The 18331-nt window shown below is 41.3% G+C and overlaps 1 protein-coding gene across 2 annotated transcripts in view; it reads right to left on the reverse strand.

Annotated features, from left to right (window-relative positions):
- Positions 1 to 1110: 1110 nt before the first annotated feature.
- Positions 1111 to 18331, reverse strand: part of plvapa (plasmalemma vesicle associated protein a) — a 71015-nt gene continuing 53794 nt past the window's right edge. For both annotated transcript variants that reach the window (XM_061941443.2, XM_061941430.2), the window contains 4 exons: positions 17554 to 18284; positions 15012 to 16125; positions 13222 to 13282; positions 1111 to 1696 (listed from right to left, as the gene is read on the reverse strand). In XM_061941443.2, the coding sequence (XP_061797427.2) occupies positions 1663 to 1696; positions 13222 to 13282; positions 15012 to 16125; positions 17554 to 18284 (1940 nt within the window). In that variant the 3' untranslated portion in view covers positions 1111 to 1662. The remainder of the gene's footprint in view (positions 1697 to 13221; positions 13283 to 15011; positions 16126 to 17553; positions 18285 to 18331) is intronic.

The raw sequence follows: 18331 nt of genomic DNA on the forward strand, positions 1-18331 counted from the left end.
ACTGTGAACCCACACCAAACAAGAATGACAAACACATTTCGGGAGAACATCCGCACCGTAACACAACATAAACACAACAGAACAAATACCCAGAATCCCATGCATCCCTAACTCTTCCGGGCTACATTATACACCCCCGCTACCACCAACCCACCCTCCGTGCGTCGGTTGAGGTGGGCGGGGTTTGGTGGTAGCGTGGGTGTATAATGTAGCCCGGAAGAGTTAGGGATGCATGGGATTCTGGGTATTTGTTCTGTTGTGTTTATGTTGTGTTACGGTGCGGATGTTCTCCCGAAATGTGTTTGTCATTCTTGTTTGGTGCGGGTTCACAGTGTGGCGCATATTAGTAAGAGTGTTAAAGTTGTTTATATCACAACCCTCAGTGTAACCTGTATGACTGTTGACCAAGAATGGGTTGTAGTCACTTACGTGTGTAAGCAGAGGCCGGGCCGGCACGCAGATAGCATGGTGTAAAACGGCCGCGACGACATATTGTAGACGACGTTAAAGGCAGTGTCGTCACGGCACGCCCTCAATATTGTTGTCCGGGTGAAAATCGAAGAATGTTTGCGCCGGGAGAGGCACTGAAATCCGGAAACCTCTCGGTAAAATCGGGGGGGTCGGCAAGTATGCAGCTGAGCCGCATCAGAGTGATCAAAGAGCCGCATGCGGCTCCGGAGCCGCGGGTTGCAGACCCCTGACCTATAGTGATCACAGAGACAGGTTGTTTTTGTGTTACTGTATATATTTGGTTTTCTGAAAAATCCCACTTAATATACTTTGGGTAACGACAGTCAATATTTATTTATTTATTTTTTTAGCGGGGTACCAGTCAATATTTATTTATTTATTTATCCTATAAAATAAAAGTGAGCTTTTGTTAAACCAAATATTGTGTTTTTTTTTCCATATACAACAACTTATCTGGATTCGATAAGAGAATCGATAAGGATTCGATAATGGGCTCGAACTCGATAATTTCTTATCAAACATCATCCCTAGTATCGCGGTACTATACTATACCGTACAACCCTGCAATGTACTGCAGACCTTCTTGGGACCAATTCGGTATATGTTCTTAAGAGGGTGGGTGGAGGGGGGGAAGTCAGGTCGTTTCCATACAATGTTTTATTGTGAAAGGTCATGACACTCATCAGATACAAAGAGATCTGCCCCTGTGGGTATTTGCTGGGAAAGATATATTTGGAGTTTGTTTAAACACTGGATGTCCCATGTTCTTCTCCCAGTCAAGTGCAGGGTATTGTTTTCATGCACGTTAGCGGCGGTGCCTCTGACAGGTTGGCAGGTAAACATAAACACGGGGGGATGAATTAAAACGCGGCGCCAGTGGATCTCCCGCTCACACAAGTCGTTTGTAGATCATTAGCCACACAATAGGTGACGCACACGGGGGACAAACAGTAGTTTCCGGGTCGGAATGCAGCAATATCTCACGTAGATTTGTTTAATAAAAAGGGACAAAGCCTTCTTTGTATTTACAAAAGTACAAAATACTGACTATTAAAGATACATACATGTTATATTAAGAAGTGCTCGAGTCGGTATAGTCGTTTGGAATGTGCATACTCGCCTTGAAGAGAGTATGATATGAAGTATATTTCTAATAACACAGGATCGGTTTTTCCTCCTCACGACAGACCACTAACCCAACATTCTGGAAAGATCTTGCTTCTCTCTGAAAAGACACAGGGAGAAATTGGTTATTGTTGTGATCAAAGTACGTGAAATACACACACAGCACTGACAAATAGCGACAATCAGGGTTCGTACGGGTGCTTAAAAACCTTGAAAATGCTTGGGTTGTAATTAGAGATGTCCGATAATGGCTTTTTTGCCAATATTCCGATATTGTCCAGCTCTTAATTACCGATTCCGATATCAACCGATACCGATATATACAGTCGTGGAGTTAACACATTATTATGCCTAATTTTGTTGTGATGCCCCGCTGGATGCATTAAACAATGTAACAAGGTTTTCCAAAATAAATCAACTCAAGTTATGGAAAAAAAAATGCCAACATGGCACTGCCATATTTATTATTGAAGTCACAAAGTTTCTGGGTATTTGTTCTGTTGTGTTTATGTTGTGTTACGGTGCGGATGTTCTCCCGAAATGTCTTGTTTGGTGTGGGTTCACAGTGTGGCGCATATTTGTAACAGTGTTAAAGTTGTTTATACGGCCACCCTCAGTGTGACCTGTATGGCCGTTGACCAAGTATGCATTGAATTCACTTGTGTGTGTGAAAAGCCGTAGATATTATGTGTCTGGGCCGGCACGCAAAGGCAGTGCCTTTTTGTTGTCTGGGTGGAAATCGGGAGAAATTCGGGAGAGTGGTTGCCCCGGGAGATTTTCGGGAGGGGCACTGATATTTGGGAGTCTCCCGGGAAAATCGGGAGGGTTGGCAAGTATGACTGGGAGACGCAACTGCCCTACGTCCGTGTACCACTCCGTACAGCGGCGTTTTAAAAAGTCATAAATTGTACTTTTTGAAACCGATACCGATAATTTCCGATATTACATTTTAAAGCATTTATCGGACTGCCGATATCAGACATCTCTAGTTGTAATGTCGTGTTTTCAAGGTTTGAAAAATGCCTGAATTTTGGGTGACGTGCTTGGAAATAGAGATGTCCGATTATATCGGCCTGCCGATATTATCGGCCGATAAATGCGTTAAAATGTAATATCGGAAATTATCGGTATCGGGTTTTTTATTATCGGTATCGTTTTTTGTTTTTTTGTTTCATTTTTTTAATTAAATCAACATAAAAAACACAAGATACACTTACAATTAGTGCACCAACCCAAAAAACCTCCCTCCACCATTCACACAAAAGGGTTGTTTCTTTCTGTTATTAATATTCTGGTTCCTACATTATATATCAATATATATCAATACAGTCTGCAAGGGATACAGTCCGTAAGCACACATGATTGTGCGTGCTGCTGCTCCACTAATAGTACTAACCTTTAACAGTTAATTTTACTAATTTTCATTAATTACTAGTTTCTATGTAACTGTTTTTATATTGTTTTACTTTCTTTTTTATTCAAGAAAATGTATTTAATTTATTTATCTTATACATTTTTTTAAAAGTACCTTTTCTTCACCATACCTGGTTGTCCAAATTAGGCATAATAATGTGTTAATTCCACGACTGTATATATCGGTTGATATCGGTATCGGTAATTAAAGAGTTGGACAATATCGAAATATCGGATATCGGCAAAAAGCCATTATCGGACATCCCTACTTGGAAATGTTCGTCATATTTCTCGGCAGTCTGACTCGATAGGCTCATTGTAAAATGGGAAAACAAAAAAAAAAGTTTCCTTAAAAATTAAAGCTATACGCTTGATCTGTTGGCTTTGCACCAGCCCTTACATTAGGTTGTTGTTATGCCAGAGCCGCATATACGTATAAAGTTTTAATGAACATTAGATGGAAAATGACAAACACAAACTTTGGATAAAAACGTGGACCAAATCCACATGGAGCCTGCTGCAAAGTATGCAAAAAGGAAATCCAACATGGTTGGATGTATTTTCTGCTCCATTATTTTGGTTGTAATAATAAAAATAATAATAGATTTTATTTGCAAAAGCACTTTACATTGAGCAAACAACCTCAAAGTGCTACAGTGTACTAAAAAAATAAAAAGATAATACAGATAAATAAAAATAAAAACTAGAACAGCCTAATAGCTAGAACTAGCACGCATATATTAGGGGCGGCCGTGCCAGAAACCTGAGGGTTGCAGGTTCGCTCCCCGCCTCTTGACATCCAAATCGCTGCCGTTGTGTCCTTGGGCAGGACACTTCACCCTTTGTCCCCGGTGCCACTCACACTGGTGAATGAATGATGAATGAATGATAGGTGGTGGTCGGAGGGGCCGTAGGCGCAAACTGGCAGCCTCGCTTCCGTCAGTCTACCCCAGGGCAGCCGTGGCTACAAATGTAGCTTACCACCACCAGGTGTGAATGAATGATGGCTTCTCACTTCTCTGTGAGCGCTTTGAGTATCTAATAATAGAAAAAGCACTAAATAAAATCTAATCCATTATTATTATACATCTAAATGAAGGCTTTTTTTTTTAAAAAGAAGGGGTTTTAAGGCTTTTTTAAAAGCATCTACAGTCTGGGGTGCCCTCAGGTGGTCAGGGAGAGCGTTCCACAGACTGGGAGCGGCGGAGCAGAAAGCCCGGTCTCCCATTGTTCGTAGCTTTGTCCTCGGAGGTTAGCCTGTCCAGAGCGGACAATAATTGAGAAGCACTGCTTTAGATGGTAAGATAAACCTAATTAACCCTCGAGAACAGCCATTCTCAAACTGTGGTACGCGGGCTCCATGTAGTGGTACTTTAGAAAAATCACTTGATGGATTTTTATTTTCCTACATTCAAAACACAGTGTTACTGTTCAAACTGTGCGTAATGTTACAGTGGATAACATATTAAAGGGGAACATTATCACCAGACCTATGTAAGCGTCAATATATACCTTGATGTTGCAGAAAAAAGACCATATATTTTTTTAACCGATTTCCGAACTCTAAATGGGTGAATTTTGGCGAATTAAACGCCTTTCTATTATTCGCTCTCGGAGCGATGACATCACAACGTGACGTCACATCGGGAAGCAATCCGCCATTTTCTCAAACACCGAGTCAAATCAGCTCTGTTATTTTCCGGTTTTTTCGACTGTTTTCCGTACCTTGGAGACATCATGCCTCGTCGGTGTGTTGTCGGAGGGTGTAACAACACGAACAGGGACGGATTCAAGTTGCACCAGTGGCCCAAAGATGCGAAAGTGGCAAGAAATTGGACGTTTGTTCCGCACACTTTACCCACGAAAGCTATGCTACGACAGAGATGGCAAGAATGTGTGGATATCCTGCGACACTCAAAGCAGATGCATTTCCAACGATAAAGTCAAAGAAATCTGCCGCCAGACCCCCATTGAATCTGCCGGAGTGTGTGAGCAATTCAGGGACAAAGGACCTCGGTAGCACGGCAAGCAATGGCGGCAGTTTGTTCCCGCAGACGAGCGAGCTAAACCCTTTATCGACCCTAGCTTCCCTGGCCTGCTGACATCAACTCCAAAACTGGACAGATCAGCTCTCAGGAAAAGAGCGCGGATGAGGGTATGTCTACAGAATATATTAATTGATGAAAATTGGGCTGTCTGCACTCTCAAAGTGCATGTTGTTGCCAAATGTATTTCATATGCTGTAAACCTAGTTCATAGTTGTTAGTTTCCTTTAATGCCAAACAAACACATACCAATCGTTGGTTAGAAGGCGATCGCCGAATTCGTCCTCGCTTTCTCCCGTGTCGTTTGTCGGTTTCGCTTGCATACGGTTCAAACCGATATGGCTCAATAGCTTCAGTTTCTTCTTCAATTTCGTTTTCGCTACCTGCCTCCACACTACAACCATCCGTTTCAATACATGCGTAATCTGTTGAATCGCTTAAGCCGCTGAAATCCGAGTCTGAATCCGAGCTAATGTCGCTATAGCTTGCTGTTCTTTCCGCCATGTTTGTTTGTGTTGGCTTCACTATGTGACGTCACAGGGAAATGGACGGGTGGTTAAAATCAGGCACTTTGAAGCTTTTTTTAGGGATATTGCGTGATGGGTAAAAATTTGAAAAAAACTTCGAAAAATATAATAAGCCACTGGGAACTGATTTTTAATGGTTTTAACAATGCTGAAATTGTGATAATGTTCCCCTTTAAATATACTAGGTTTTTATTTGATATTTGAGCCTACTACGCTACTGTATTTCAATGTTGGAGGATTTGGGGGTGAGCAGTTCTTTGAGGTAGAGGGGGGCATTTCCATGGAGGCACTACTTAACTTGTCTGGCTAGCTCAGTTAAAGCAAACAAGTTACATTTTGTCGTTTTTGGTTAATTGCATTAAAAAGGTTACATTATTGGACTTCTTTGTACTGTGACAGTCATGTAATGTATAATTTCTAACCTTTTTCATAACTTAGAGCTGACTTAATATGAATGATTTTGTAGTTTTTACACAACATGGTTGTATGCATTTCTTGCTCTATTATTTTTAGTTGTCTGGCTACCTCAGTGAAAGCAAAAAAAACTTTTATCTTTTTGTTCATTTCTTATCATAGCCACAGTTATAAGGCTAGATGTGCTGAATGAAAGGTGACTGAGGTGTTGTGAAACAAACATTAATTTATTATCCTTATATTAATGTGGAACAGTTTTGTTAATAAATGAGTGAAATTGACATTTGTAGGGTGCGTGTATTTACATCACGTTATGCAGTTTACAAGCACAACTACGGCGTGAATCAATCCGCGCTGTTCGATGTCATTGAGTGCTGTAAGTAGGGATGTCACATACGTATACGCCCTCCCCGAGCAGAGAGGTAGCAGCATGGCTAAAGTTAGCTGTGATGCTAGCGCAGCCGTGCGAGTGGTTATACGAATGAAGGAAGAATTAATTAATTCCCCCAAAAAACAGCAGGGGGTCCATCGTCTGGCGGTGGGTTGGCTTCAAGTGGGAATATGTCGAACAGACAACCGTAATTTGTCAAGTGTGGAGCAAAAGCGTTGCTATAAAAAGTAGCATTACTGCTAATATGTAGCATCATTTGGAAAAGTCCCCTGCTAGTGAATGAATAGTGTTTGAAACTCTGCATGTCAACATCTCCATTCGGTGCCACACGCCCACACCATCAAAATGCCTAGGCAAACATTTCCAGATCAACACCGTATGAAAAAAATAGTGATTTTTTTAGTTGTTATTTCCTTCTCTGGTTTAAATGTAACTTAGATAATGGGTTTCACTATGTAAAGCGCTTTGAGTCACTAGAGCAAAAGCGCTTTATAAATATAATTCACTTCACTTCTCTGCATGAAAGTTTAAAAGTAGCATATATTAATGCAGTATGAAGAAGAATGTTTTAATGTAGACACATAGAATCGTCATACTGTTGTGATTATATGCATCAAGTGTTCATTCAAGGCTAAGGAAAAACATTGAGATATATATCATGTATCGCGATATGGCCTTAAAGGGGAACATTATCACAATTTCAGAAGGGTTAAAACCATTAAAAATCAGTTCCCAGTGGCTTATTATATTTTTCGAAGTTTTTTTCAAAATTTTACCCATCACGCAATATCCCTAAAAAAAGCTTCAAAGTGCCTGATTTTAACCATCGTTAAATACACCCGTCCATTTTCCTGTGACGTCACACAGTGATGCCAACACAAACAAACATGGCGGATAGAACAGCAAGCTATAGCGACATTAGCTCGGATTCAGACTCGGATTTCAGCGGCTTAAGCGATTCAACAGATTACGCATGTATTGAAACGGATGGTTGTAGTGTGGAGGCAGGTAGCGAAAACGAAATTGAAGAAGAAACTGAAGCTATTGAGCCATATCGGTTTGAACCGTATGCAAGCGAAACCGACGAAAACGACACGACAGCCAGCGACACGGGAGAAAGCGAGGACGAATTCGGCGATCGCCTTCTAACCAACGATTGGTATGTGTTTGTTTAGCATTAAAGGAAACTAACAACTATGAACTAGGTTTACAGCATATGAAATACATTTGGCAACAACATGCACTTTGAGAGTGCAGACAGCCCAATTTTCATCAATTAATATATTCTGTAGACATACCCTCATCCGCGCTCTTTTCCTGAAAGCTGATCTGTCCAGTTTTGGAGTTGATGTCAGCAGGCCAGGGAAGCTAGGGTCGATAGGGGGTTTAGCTCGCTCGTCTGCGGGAACAAACTGCCGCCATTTCTTGCCGTGCTACCGAGGTCCTTTGTCCCTGAATTGCTCACACACTCCGGCAGATTCAATGGGGGTCTGGCGGCAGATTTCTTTGACTTTATCGTTGGAAATGCATCTGCTTTGAGTGTCGCAGGATATCCACACATTCTTGCCATCTCTGTCGTAGCATAGCTTTCGTCGGTAAAGTGTGCGGAACAAACGTCCAATTTCTTGCCACTTTCGCATCTTTGGGCCACTGGTACAACTTGAATCCGTCCCTGTTCGTGTTGTTACACCCTCCGACAACACACCGACGAGGCATGATGTCTCCAAGGTACGGAAAACAGTCGAAAAAACGGAAAATAACAGAGCTGATTTGACTCTGTGTTTGAGAAAATGGCGGATTGAGCGAATAATAGAAAAGGCGTTTAATTCGCCAAAATTCACCCATTTAGAGTTCGGAAATCGGTTAAAAAAATATATGGTCTTTTTTCTTCAACATCAAGGTATATATTGACGCTTACATAAGTCTGGTGATAACGTTCCCCTTTAAAATATTGCGATATTAAAAAAAGGCCATATCGCCCAGCCCTAGTTCAATGATGCCATTTCTGTTTGTCATGTATAATTTTGTCTATTTTGTGTTTATCCTTGAATAAACAGGTCAGTTTCTTGTTACCAACCATTGTGTATTATTCAAACTCCCCTAATTCAGCTGGCTAGTTGTTATCAAGAGTACTAAACCCCTTTTCAACATGATTCTGACAACTAAGTAGGCTAAATAACTTTAAACTTTAATACATACAGTATCGGTATCGGATCGGAAGTGCAAAAACAACATCGGTATCGGATCGGAAGTGCAAAAACCTGGATCGGGACATCCCTAGCTGTAAGTACGAAAAAGAACAAGAAATGTGAAAAACAACACAAATGGAGACACGTTTGCTAATGACTTTGAATAGTCACACTGCTTCATTTTTCTATGCCCCATTCAGTTAATGATAACTTCTGGTTCAATGTTAGGCTCAGGTTTGAGCAGATTTTCCTACAGACAGCATTTGGTGACCTCAAACAACAAGGCTATGGATTTATTCACACTGGTTTTTGCCTTTTGAAGGGTACTGGAAAATGTATCTTACTGTACTACAATATATGCATTTTTGTAGCAGAATATCTATATATAATTACAGCCAACGAGTTAATTTACCTAAAGAGGTCACAAATTGGAAGCAGGCAGAAATGGACATTTCTGATCTTTTAAAAAGGCATTCTATAAAGCAACTTAATGATGATAGCGAGTGAATGAGAATGTTGCCAACAATAATTATAAATATGAATTACAAATAGGGATGATACTCGAAACCGGTTTTGCCGGTTGTTCGATAAGAAAAGAACCGAGTCCTCGGACTCGAATCCCTTTTTGAGAACCGGTACCCGTTATCGAGACCACTATAGTAAAGAAAAAGAGTTGGTTCTTTATTCGAATCCCGTCCCGACCAGAAATGGGACATCACAAGAAATGACGTCACGTAGCTCAGTCATTAGGCGCAGATAGCGAAAGCAGGAAAAACAATGGACCGGAAAAAGCGCTCCAAAGTGTAATAAAGTTTTTAAAAAAAAGGTATAATCCAATGAATAACTTTACTGAGAGATTTAGGAGGGTACAAACACATGATCAACACTTTTACGACCAAGCGGAAACATAGCAACCAGGCTAGCAACGCACCTCCTTTACGGCAGCTGTCGCAACGTTCTTAAAGCAACCGCAGCACATACATATATATACAACATATCTCCCTTTTTTAACTTTTGTTTGTCTTTCCATGTAATTAAACAAAATCACACTGTATATGTGTTGTCTGTCTAATTATAAATAATGCAGACGCGGCGTGTTGGCTGAGTTCTTGACGTTTACTTTCACAGCGTGCTCATAACCTCATTCTTAGCTGCCGGGTGACGACATGCAACAACACTTTTCGGGGCTACCGCGCATGCTCGTCACTGCCGTTGCATGCTGGGTAGTGTAGTTGTTATATTCCCTAGCTCAGGGGTCGGCAACCTTTACCAGTCAAAGAGCCATTTTAACCAGATTCACAAATCAAAGAAATCAATGGGAGCCACAAAATTCTTTTAAAATTTAAAATTAAATGACACTGCATACAAAGTTTTATTTTTGCTTTGTGCTATGTATAAACCAAGGGTTTCGAGCTTTGTATGAATGGCGCTTGACAGCGTCATACTTGTCAACCTACCAATGTTTCAGCGTACTATGAAATTCAAGGCAACTATTCTCTCGAACGTGCCGTGATGGTACAGCATTTAGCGTCCACTACAACCATCGTGCCAGCACAGCCTTACTGGTATGGAACTTCTGCTTACTCACGTTAATGACAGCAAGGCATACTTAGTTAACAACCACACAGGTTACACTGACGGTGGCGGTATAAAAAAACTTTAACACTCTTACTAATAATGCGCCACACTGTGAACCCACATCAAACAAGAATGACAAACACATTTCGGGAGAACATCTGCACCGTAACACAACATAAACACAACAGAACAAATACCCAGAATCCCATGCAGCCCTAACTCTTCCGGGTTACATTATACACACCCGCTACCAAACCCCGCCCACCTCAACCAACGCACGGAGGGGGGTGGGGTGGGGGTGGGGGGGGTTTGGCTGTAGCAGGGGTGTATAATGTAGCCCGGAAGAGTCAGGGCTGCATGGGATTCTGGGTATTTGTTCTGTTGTGTTTATCATGTGTTAAGGTGCAGATGTTCTCCCGAAATGTGTTTGTCATTCTTGTTTGGTTTTGGTTCAAAGTGTGGCGCATTATTAGTAAGAGTGTTAAAGTTGTTTTATATGGCCACCGCCAGTGTAACCTGTGTGGCTGTTGACCAAGTATGCCTTGCTGTCCCTTGCGTACGCAAGTAGAAGATGCATACAACAAAAGGCTGGGCTGGCACGCTGTTTGTACAGATTGGATTGTAGAGGGCGCTAAATGCTGTACCATCATGGCACGCCCTTATTATTATTGTTAGGGTGAAAATCGGAGAATATTAATCCCGGGAGTTTTCTGCGAGAGGCACCGATATCCGGAAATCTCCCGGGAAAATCGGGAGGGTCGGCAAATATGCAGCTGAGCCGCATCAGAGTGATCAAAGAGCCGCATGCGGCTCCGGAGCCGCGGGTTGCCGACCCCTGCCCTAGCTCATAACATCACATCTTTCACCTTATAAAGAAATAACGTTAACTCAATAAAGTGTATTTCTTTTTTTAATTTTAACTTTTCATTTTTTTAGCATTGTAACCACATTTGCAAACAACCTTTCTCTTCATAGAATGTTCTTTCAATAAAGAAATAAAGTGCAAAAATGTCAAAGCATCATAAAAAACAGTTATGTCAAATAGCAGCAGAAGTGCACTTTTTGGAGAGCTGTATTATTTTCAGTTTTGTGCCCAAGGGACTGATTTTATTTAACACTATAGTATTATTTATACACTTATAGTGATCACAGAGACAGGTTGTTTTTGTGTTACTGTATATATTTGTTTTTCTGAAAAATCCCACTTAATATACTTTGGGTAACAACAGTCAATATTTATTAATTTTTTTTAGGGGGGTAACAGTCAATATTTATTTATTTATTAGATTTTATTTTTTTCTTATATAATAAAAGTGAGCTTTTGTTAAACCAAATATTGTGTGTTTTTTTCCATATACAACAACCTATCTGGACTCGATAAGGAATCGGTTCGATAAGAGGATTCGATAATAGGCTCGAACTCGATAATTTCTTACCAAACATCATCCCTAACCACAAATAAATGATTTAACTATAAACAACACCACGGAAAGTTGTGTTGTTGCACACCAACACTTGAAAGTGCATGCAAATGTACATACCGCTTATGGGCGCACACAAAAATCAAATGCAGCTATTTCTGACCTTCATAAAAAATTTTTTTTAAAAACATCAGGATGTTGCCTACAGCCACTGCTGTAATGCCGACACATTCTAAAGCAGCAGTAATTTAAGATCCCTGTGTTTATTATTCATACTTGCCAACCCTCCCGGATTTTCCGGGAGACTCCCGAAATTCAGCGCCTCTCCCGAAAACCTCCCGGGACAAATTTTCTCCCGAAATTCAGGCGGAGCTGGAGGCCACGCCCCCTCCAGCTCCATGCAGACCTGAGTGAGGACAGCCTGCTTTCACGTCCGCTTTCCCACAATATAAACAGCGTGCCTGCCCAATCACATTATAACTGTAGAATGATCGAGGGCGAGTTCTTGGTTTCTTATGTGGGTTTATTGTTAGGCAGTTTCATTAAAGTCCTCCCAGCGCGGTAAAAACACACAACAACAGCAGTAACGTTTTCGTCTACCGTAAAGCAGTTCGTCTGCCGTAAACAGCAATGTTGTGACACTCTTAAACAGGACAATACTGCCATCTACTGTACATGCATATGTGACAATAACATCTAGGGCTTTTAGAGAGTGCAGTGCACAACTGCGCACACAACAAGGAGACGAAGCAGAATGCATCATCAGAGAGGGTGTTCAGCATGGTTAGAAAAATAGTGACAGAGAACAGAACAAGGATGGACAATTTAACCCTTAACTCAACAATGAGCAGATGAGTGTTATGTGTGTGTAAATGTGTAAATAAATGAACACTGAAATTCAAGTATTTCTCTTATATATATATATATATATATATATATATATATATATATATATACATATATATATATATATATATAAAATAAAATAAATATATATATATATACATATATATATATATAGCTAGAATTCACTGAAAGTCAAGTATTTTTTATATATACTTGGTGAATTCTAGCTGTAAATATACTCCTCCCCTCTTAACCACGCCCCCACCCCAACCACGCCCCCCCACCACCTCCCGAAATCGGAGGTCTCAAGGTTGGCAAGTATAATTATATTTTGTGACCACAATGCCAGTGACTAGAACTACTTTTATACAGGATTTATTGTGAGCATTTACGGTATGTGTACTACCATTATTGTTGTGCTTGTAGTTTGCAGTGTTAAACGTTTCCTACGTTTTGTCTCTCATCTATTTAAAAATGCTCCAAACATCTGCATTGAAGTTCTAAAATACAGCTCTTGCAATAAGATACAGAACCCCATTATTGCAGTAAGAGTGGTTTAAGTGAGCATTATTGATGTACCGTATTTTTCGGAGTATAAGTCGCACCGGAGTATAAGTCCCACCTGCCGAAAATGCATAATAAAGAAGGAAAAAAACATATAAAAGTCGCACCGGAGCCCGGCCAAACTACGAAAAAAACTGCGACTTATAGTCCGAAAAATACGGTAATACATTATTTTTAAATCTTTAAGCAGGGACAACTGCTCAAGAGTTCAACGGCAATCTACTACTTTGTACTCACTCGGAGGAGTAGGAGGGGTTGATGATGCGTTGCAAGTCTTGGAGGTGCTGGGCGATGTTGACTGTTTTGAAAAGAAAAAACGGGACAGTATTGTAGTCATGATTCACATAATTAGTACAGTTATAGACACAAAAACCCAAAAGCAGTGAAGTTGGCACGTTGTGTAAATGGTAAATAAAAACAGAATACAATGATTTGAAAATCCTTTTCAACTTATATTCAATTGAATAGACTGCAAAGACAAGATACTTAATGTTCCAACTGAGAAACTTACATTTTTTTTTGCAAATAATCATTTTCACCACTGTGTTACATGGCCTTTCCTTTTAACAACACTCAGTAAACATTTGGGAACTGAGGAGACAAATTTTTGAAGCTTTTCAGGTGGAATTCTTTCCCATTCTTGCTTGATGTACAGCTTAAGTTGTTCAACAGTCTCCGTTGTGGTATTTTAGGCTTCATAATGCGCCACACATTTTCAATGGGAGACAGGTCTGGACTACAGACTATGGACTATGAAGCCACGTTGATGTAACACGTGGCTTGGCATTATCTTGCTGAAATAAGCAGGGGCGTCCATGATAACGTTGCTTGGATGGCAACATATGTTGCTCCAAAACCTGTATGTACCTTTCAGCATTAATGGCGCCTTCACAGATGTGTAAGTTACCCATGTCTTGGGCACTAATACACCCCCATACCATCACAGATGCTGGCTTTTCAACTTTGCGCCTAGAACAATCCGGATGGTTCTTTTCTTCTTTGGTCCGGAGGACACGACGTCCACAGTTTCCAAACACAATTTGAAATGTGGACTCGTCAGACCACAGAACACTTTTCCACTTTGTATCAGTCCATCTTAGATGAGCTCGGGCCCAGCGAAGCCGGCGGCGTTTCCGGGTGTTGTTGATAAATGGCTTTGGCTTTGCATAGTAGAGTTTTAAGTTGCACTTACAGATGTAGCGACCAACTGTAGTTACTGACAGTGGTTTTCTGAAGTGTTCCTGAGCCCTTGTGGTGATATCCTTTACACACCGATGTCGCTTTTTGATGCAGTACCGCCTGAGGGATCGAAAGTCCGTAATATCATCGCTTACGTGCAGTGATTTCTCCAGATTCTCTGAACCTTTTGATGATATTACGGACCGTAGATGGTGAAATCCCTAAATTCCTTGCAATAGCTGGTTGAGAAATGTTGTTCTTAAACTGTTCAACAATTTGCTCACGCCTTTGTTGACAAAGTGGTGACCCTCGCCCCATCCTTGTTTGTGAATGACTGAGCATTTCATGGAAGCTGCTTTTATACCCAGTCATGGCACCCACCTGTTCCCAATTAGCCTGTTCACCTGTGGGATGTTCCACATACGTGTTTGATGAGCCTTCCTCAACATTCTCAGTCTTTTTTGCCACTTGTGCCAGCTTTTTTGAAACATGTTGCAGGCATCAAATTCCAAATGAGCTAATATTTGCAAAAAAGAACAAAGTTTACCAGTTGGAACATTAAGTATCTTGTCTTTGCAGTCTATTAAATTGAATATAAGTTGAAAAGGATTTGCAAATCATTGTATTCTGTTCTTATTTACCATTTACACAACGTGACAACTTCACTGGTTTTGGGGTTTGTACTTTTAACAAGAGGTTTTCAACCAGTCTGTGCAATGAAATTCACAATTCTTCACACTGGCATGTTTTTCATTATGTTTCAACTCTTATGTTTTCGGGTCAGATTAAAAACCTCATCAAAGATGTCTCAAAACAGAAACAAAATCAAATACAGCTTTCCTTCTCACCTGCTCCGCCTCCAAGACTACTGGTCCTTCCGGTTCCAAGCGAAGATCCACTTGATGTTCCTCTTCCGATTCCAGTTCCAGGCTTATTTTGGCCTGTGTTACTTGACCCAAACCAGGGCAACCCAGAGTTAGATGACCCACTTTTACTTGTTGATCCAAGGCCCAATGAGGTGTTCAGATTTGATGTTGGTTTATTTGCGCTGGTACCGCTTGAACCAAAACTTGGATTTGACCCACCTGAGCCAAGACTTGAGGTACCCAACCCAGTCAATCCTGACCCAGTTGATCCGCGACTTGAAGAACCTAACCCAGTTGAACCTTGGCTATTTAATCCTGGCCGAGTTAAACCAAGACCGGAAGAGCCCAATCCAGTTGATCCTTGTTTACCCAATCCTGACCCAGTTGATCCGAAACTTGAAGAACCTAACCCAGTTGAACCTTGGCTATTTAATCCTGGCCGAGTTAAACCAAGACCGGAAGAGCCCACCCCAGTTGATCCTTGTTTACCCAATCCTGACCCAGTTGATCCGAAACTTGAAGAACCTAACCCAGTTGAACCTTGGCTACTTAATCCTGGCCGAGTTAAACCAATACCGGAAGAGCCCAACCCAGTTAATCCTTGTTTACCCAATCCTGACCCAGTTGAGCCAGGACTGGAGGAGCCCTGTCCATTTAATCCTGGTTTGTTTAATCCTGACCCTGTTGAGCCAAGACTGGAGGAGCCCTGTCCATTTAATCCTAGTTTGTTTAATACTGACCCAGTTGAGCCAGGACTGGAGGAGGAGCCCTGTCCATTTAATCCTAGTTTGTTTAATACTGACCCAGTTGAGCCAAGACCGGAGGAGCCCTGTCCGTTTAATCCTAGTTTGTTTAATACTGACCCAGTTGACCCAGGACTAGAGGAGCCCTGTCCATTTAATCCTAGTTTGTTTAATACTGACCCAGTTGAGCCAGGACCGGAGGAGCCCTGTCCATTTAATCCTAGTTTGTTTAATCCTGACCCTGTTGAGCCAAAATTGGAGGAGTAGCTCTGTCCATTTAATCCTAATCCTGGTGAGGAAAAACGTGAACCGATCCCCGAATTGGAAAAGCCTCCTGTAACTCCTGGTCCAGTCTGAAATGAAATGAAAGGAATGTTAGGAGGTGACAAAAACAAAAGTGTGAGAGAAAATGTGCAATGTTTGACATCATACAGTATATGCCATTTGGGATCTTGTGGTTCTCTAAAACTGTAATTACACTGCAGAGAATGAAAGTGGTTATAAAGTTCATCATTTTTTTTTTAATTTACAGACAATCCTGTAATTTCGTGACACAGAAGGTTGGAACACTTCCTACATACACAGCATACAGAAATATTCATTTTGTTATGTTACAGCCTTATTCCAAAATAAAAATAAATACCCTCAAAATTCTACACACAATACACCACAATGGAAAACAATGTAATTTAGCAATTTTTGTGGGAAAAAAATAAAAATAAATCCCATGTACATAAGTATTGACAGCCTATGTTCAATACTTTGTTGATGCAGCAATGCCAGCCTCAAGTCTTTTTGACCCCGAAAAGGACAAGCAGTAGGAAGTGGATGAATGAGCGGTGCATGGTTTCCTCCAAACGTATTTGTCTCATCAGACCAGATCATTTAGTTTCTCGTGGTCTGAGAGTCTTTCAGGTGCGTTTTGGCAAAACGTTTTATAAAGAAATGTCGTCCACCTGGGTACTCGACCATACAGGCCTGATTGGTGGTTTGCTGGAGAGATGGTTGTCCTTCTGGAAGATTTTCCTCAAGCTTTAAATTCAAAAAGACTTGAGGCTGTAATTGTTGCCAGAGGTGCATCAACAAAGTATTGAGTTGTGAATACTTATGTACATCTGATTTTTTTAGTTTTTTTTTTTTTTAAATAGATTTGCAAAAATTAAGAAAAAAAACTATTTATTGTCATTATGGGTTATTGTATGTCGAATTTTGAGGACAAAAATGAATCAATTCGGTATCGGGGGGGGGTGTATATTGTAGCGTCCCGGAAGAGTTAGTGCTGCAAGGGGTTCTGGGTATTTGTTCTGTTGTGTTACGGTGCGGATGTTCTCCCGAAATGTGTTTGTCATTCTTGTTTGGTGTGGGTTCACATTGTGGCGCATATTTCTAACAGTGTTAAAGTTGTTTATACGGCCACCCTCAGTGTGACCTGTATGGCTGTTGACCAAGTATGCATGGCATTCACTTGTGTGTGTGAAAAGCCGTAGATATTATGTGATTGGGCCGGCACGCAAAGGCAGTGCCTTTAAGGTTTATTGGCGCTCTGTACTTCTCCCTACGTACAAAAAGTCATAAATTGTACTTTTTGAAACCGATACAGATAGTTCCCGATAATACATTTTAAAGCATTTATCGGCCGATAATATCGGCAGTCCGATATCATCAGACATCTCTAGTAAAGACCAGTACTTGAGATTTTGTTGTGACTTAATTGTAAAATATGTGTTGATGTAAGAAGCTGACAGATGTGATGGTACAGAGAGACAAAAAGCCCGGCTCACCTTCGGCATGCAGGACAAGTTGAGTTGCTTAAGTTGCTCTGTGAGGTGTTGAACTTCTTTATTCTTATAGTTGACGTTATTCTCCAGAACTTCAATGTCTCCATGGAGCCTCCTTTTCTCCAAGAGAAGCATCTCATAGTCCCGGTCATGTTTCAGCTGAAGTTTCTCTCGGTTTTGTCTGTGCTCGTGGATCAGACCCGTGCGGTTCAGGCTGCATGAGCGGAAGTCGTCGAACAGGCGCATGTTCTCTGCTTTCAAGTGGCTGTTCTCGGTCTGGATTTCCGACACCTGATCGCCTACGGTGTTCAAGTAGTTCTGGAAGCGGTCCTCCACCTCTCTGGACAGACTTGTGCAGTTGGAGCGGATCTGCTCCAGGTGCTCTCGCTGTTTCAGACAGGTGAGCTGGAAGGCGATGTGGGAGGGAAAGAGAGACTCGATCTTTTGTAGGAAGGCCCTGGAGACATTGGAGACGCCACTCAAGGACTGGACAAATTCGTCTTTGCATCTTTGTCTGGAGAACTCGATCTCCTTTTCATGAACGGATTTGTCCCTTCTTAGGCGTATGGCCTCGAGGTTAAGGTTGTCGCGGTCTTTAGCAATTTGGTCCAGATCCATCCTCATCCTTTCTGTAGTTTGTGTGAAGTTGGACTCCACAAGTTTGAGTTTGGCTCTCAGCTCCTCGTCCCGCTGCCCACAGTTACAGCCGACAGGCTGAGACATCGTTCGTATCACTTTAAGAGGAAAGACATGTTTTACTGAAGAAGTTGCATTGCACGTC

Source organism: Nerophis lumbriciformis, linkage group LG03, assembly GCF_033978685.3.
Source record: "Nerophis lumbriciformis linkage group LG03, RoL_Nlum_v2.1, whole genome shotgun sequence".
Lineage (NCBI taxonomy): Eukaryota > Metazoa > Chordata > Actinopteri > Syngnathiformes > Syngnathidae > Nerophis > Nerophis lumbriciformis.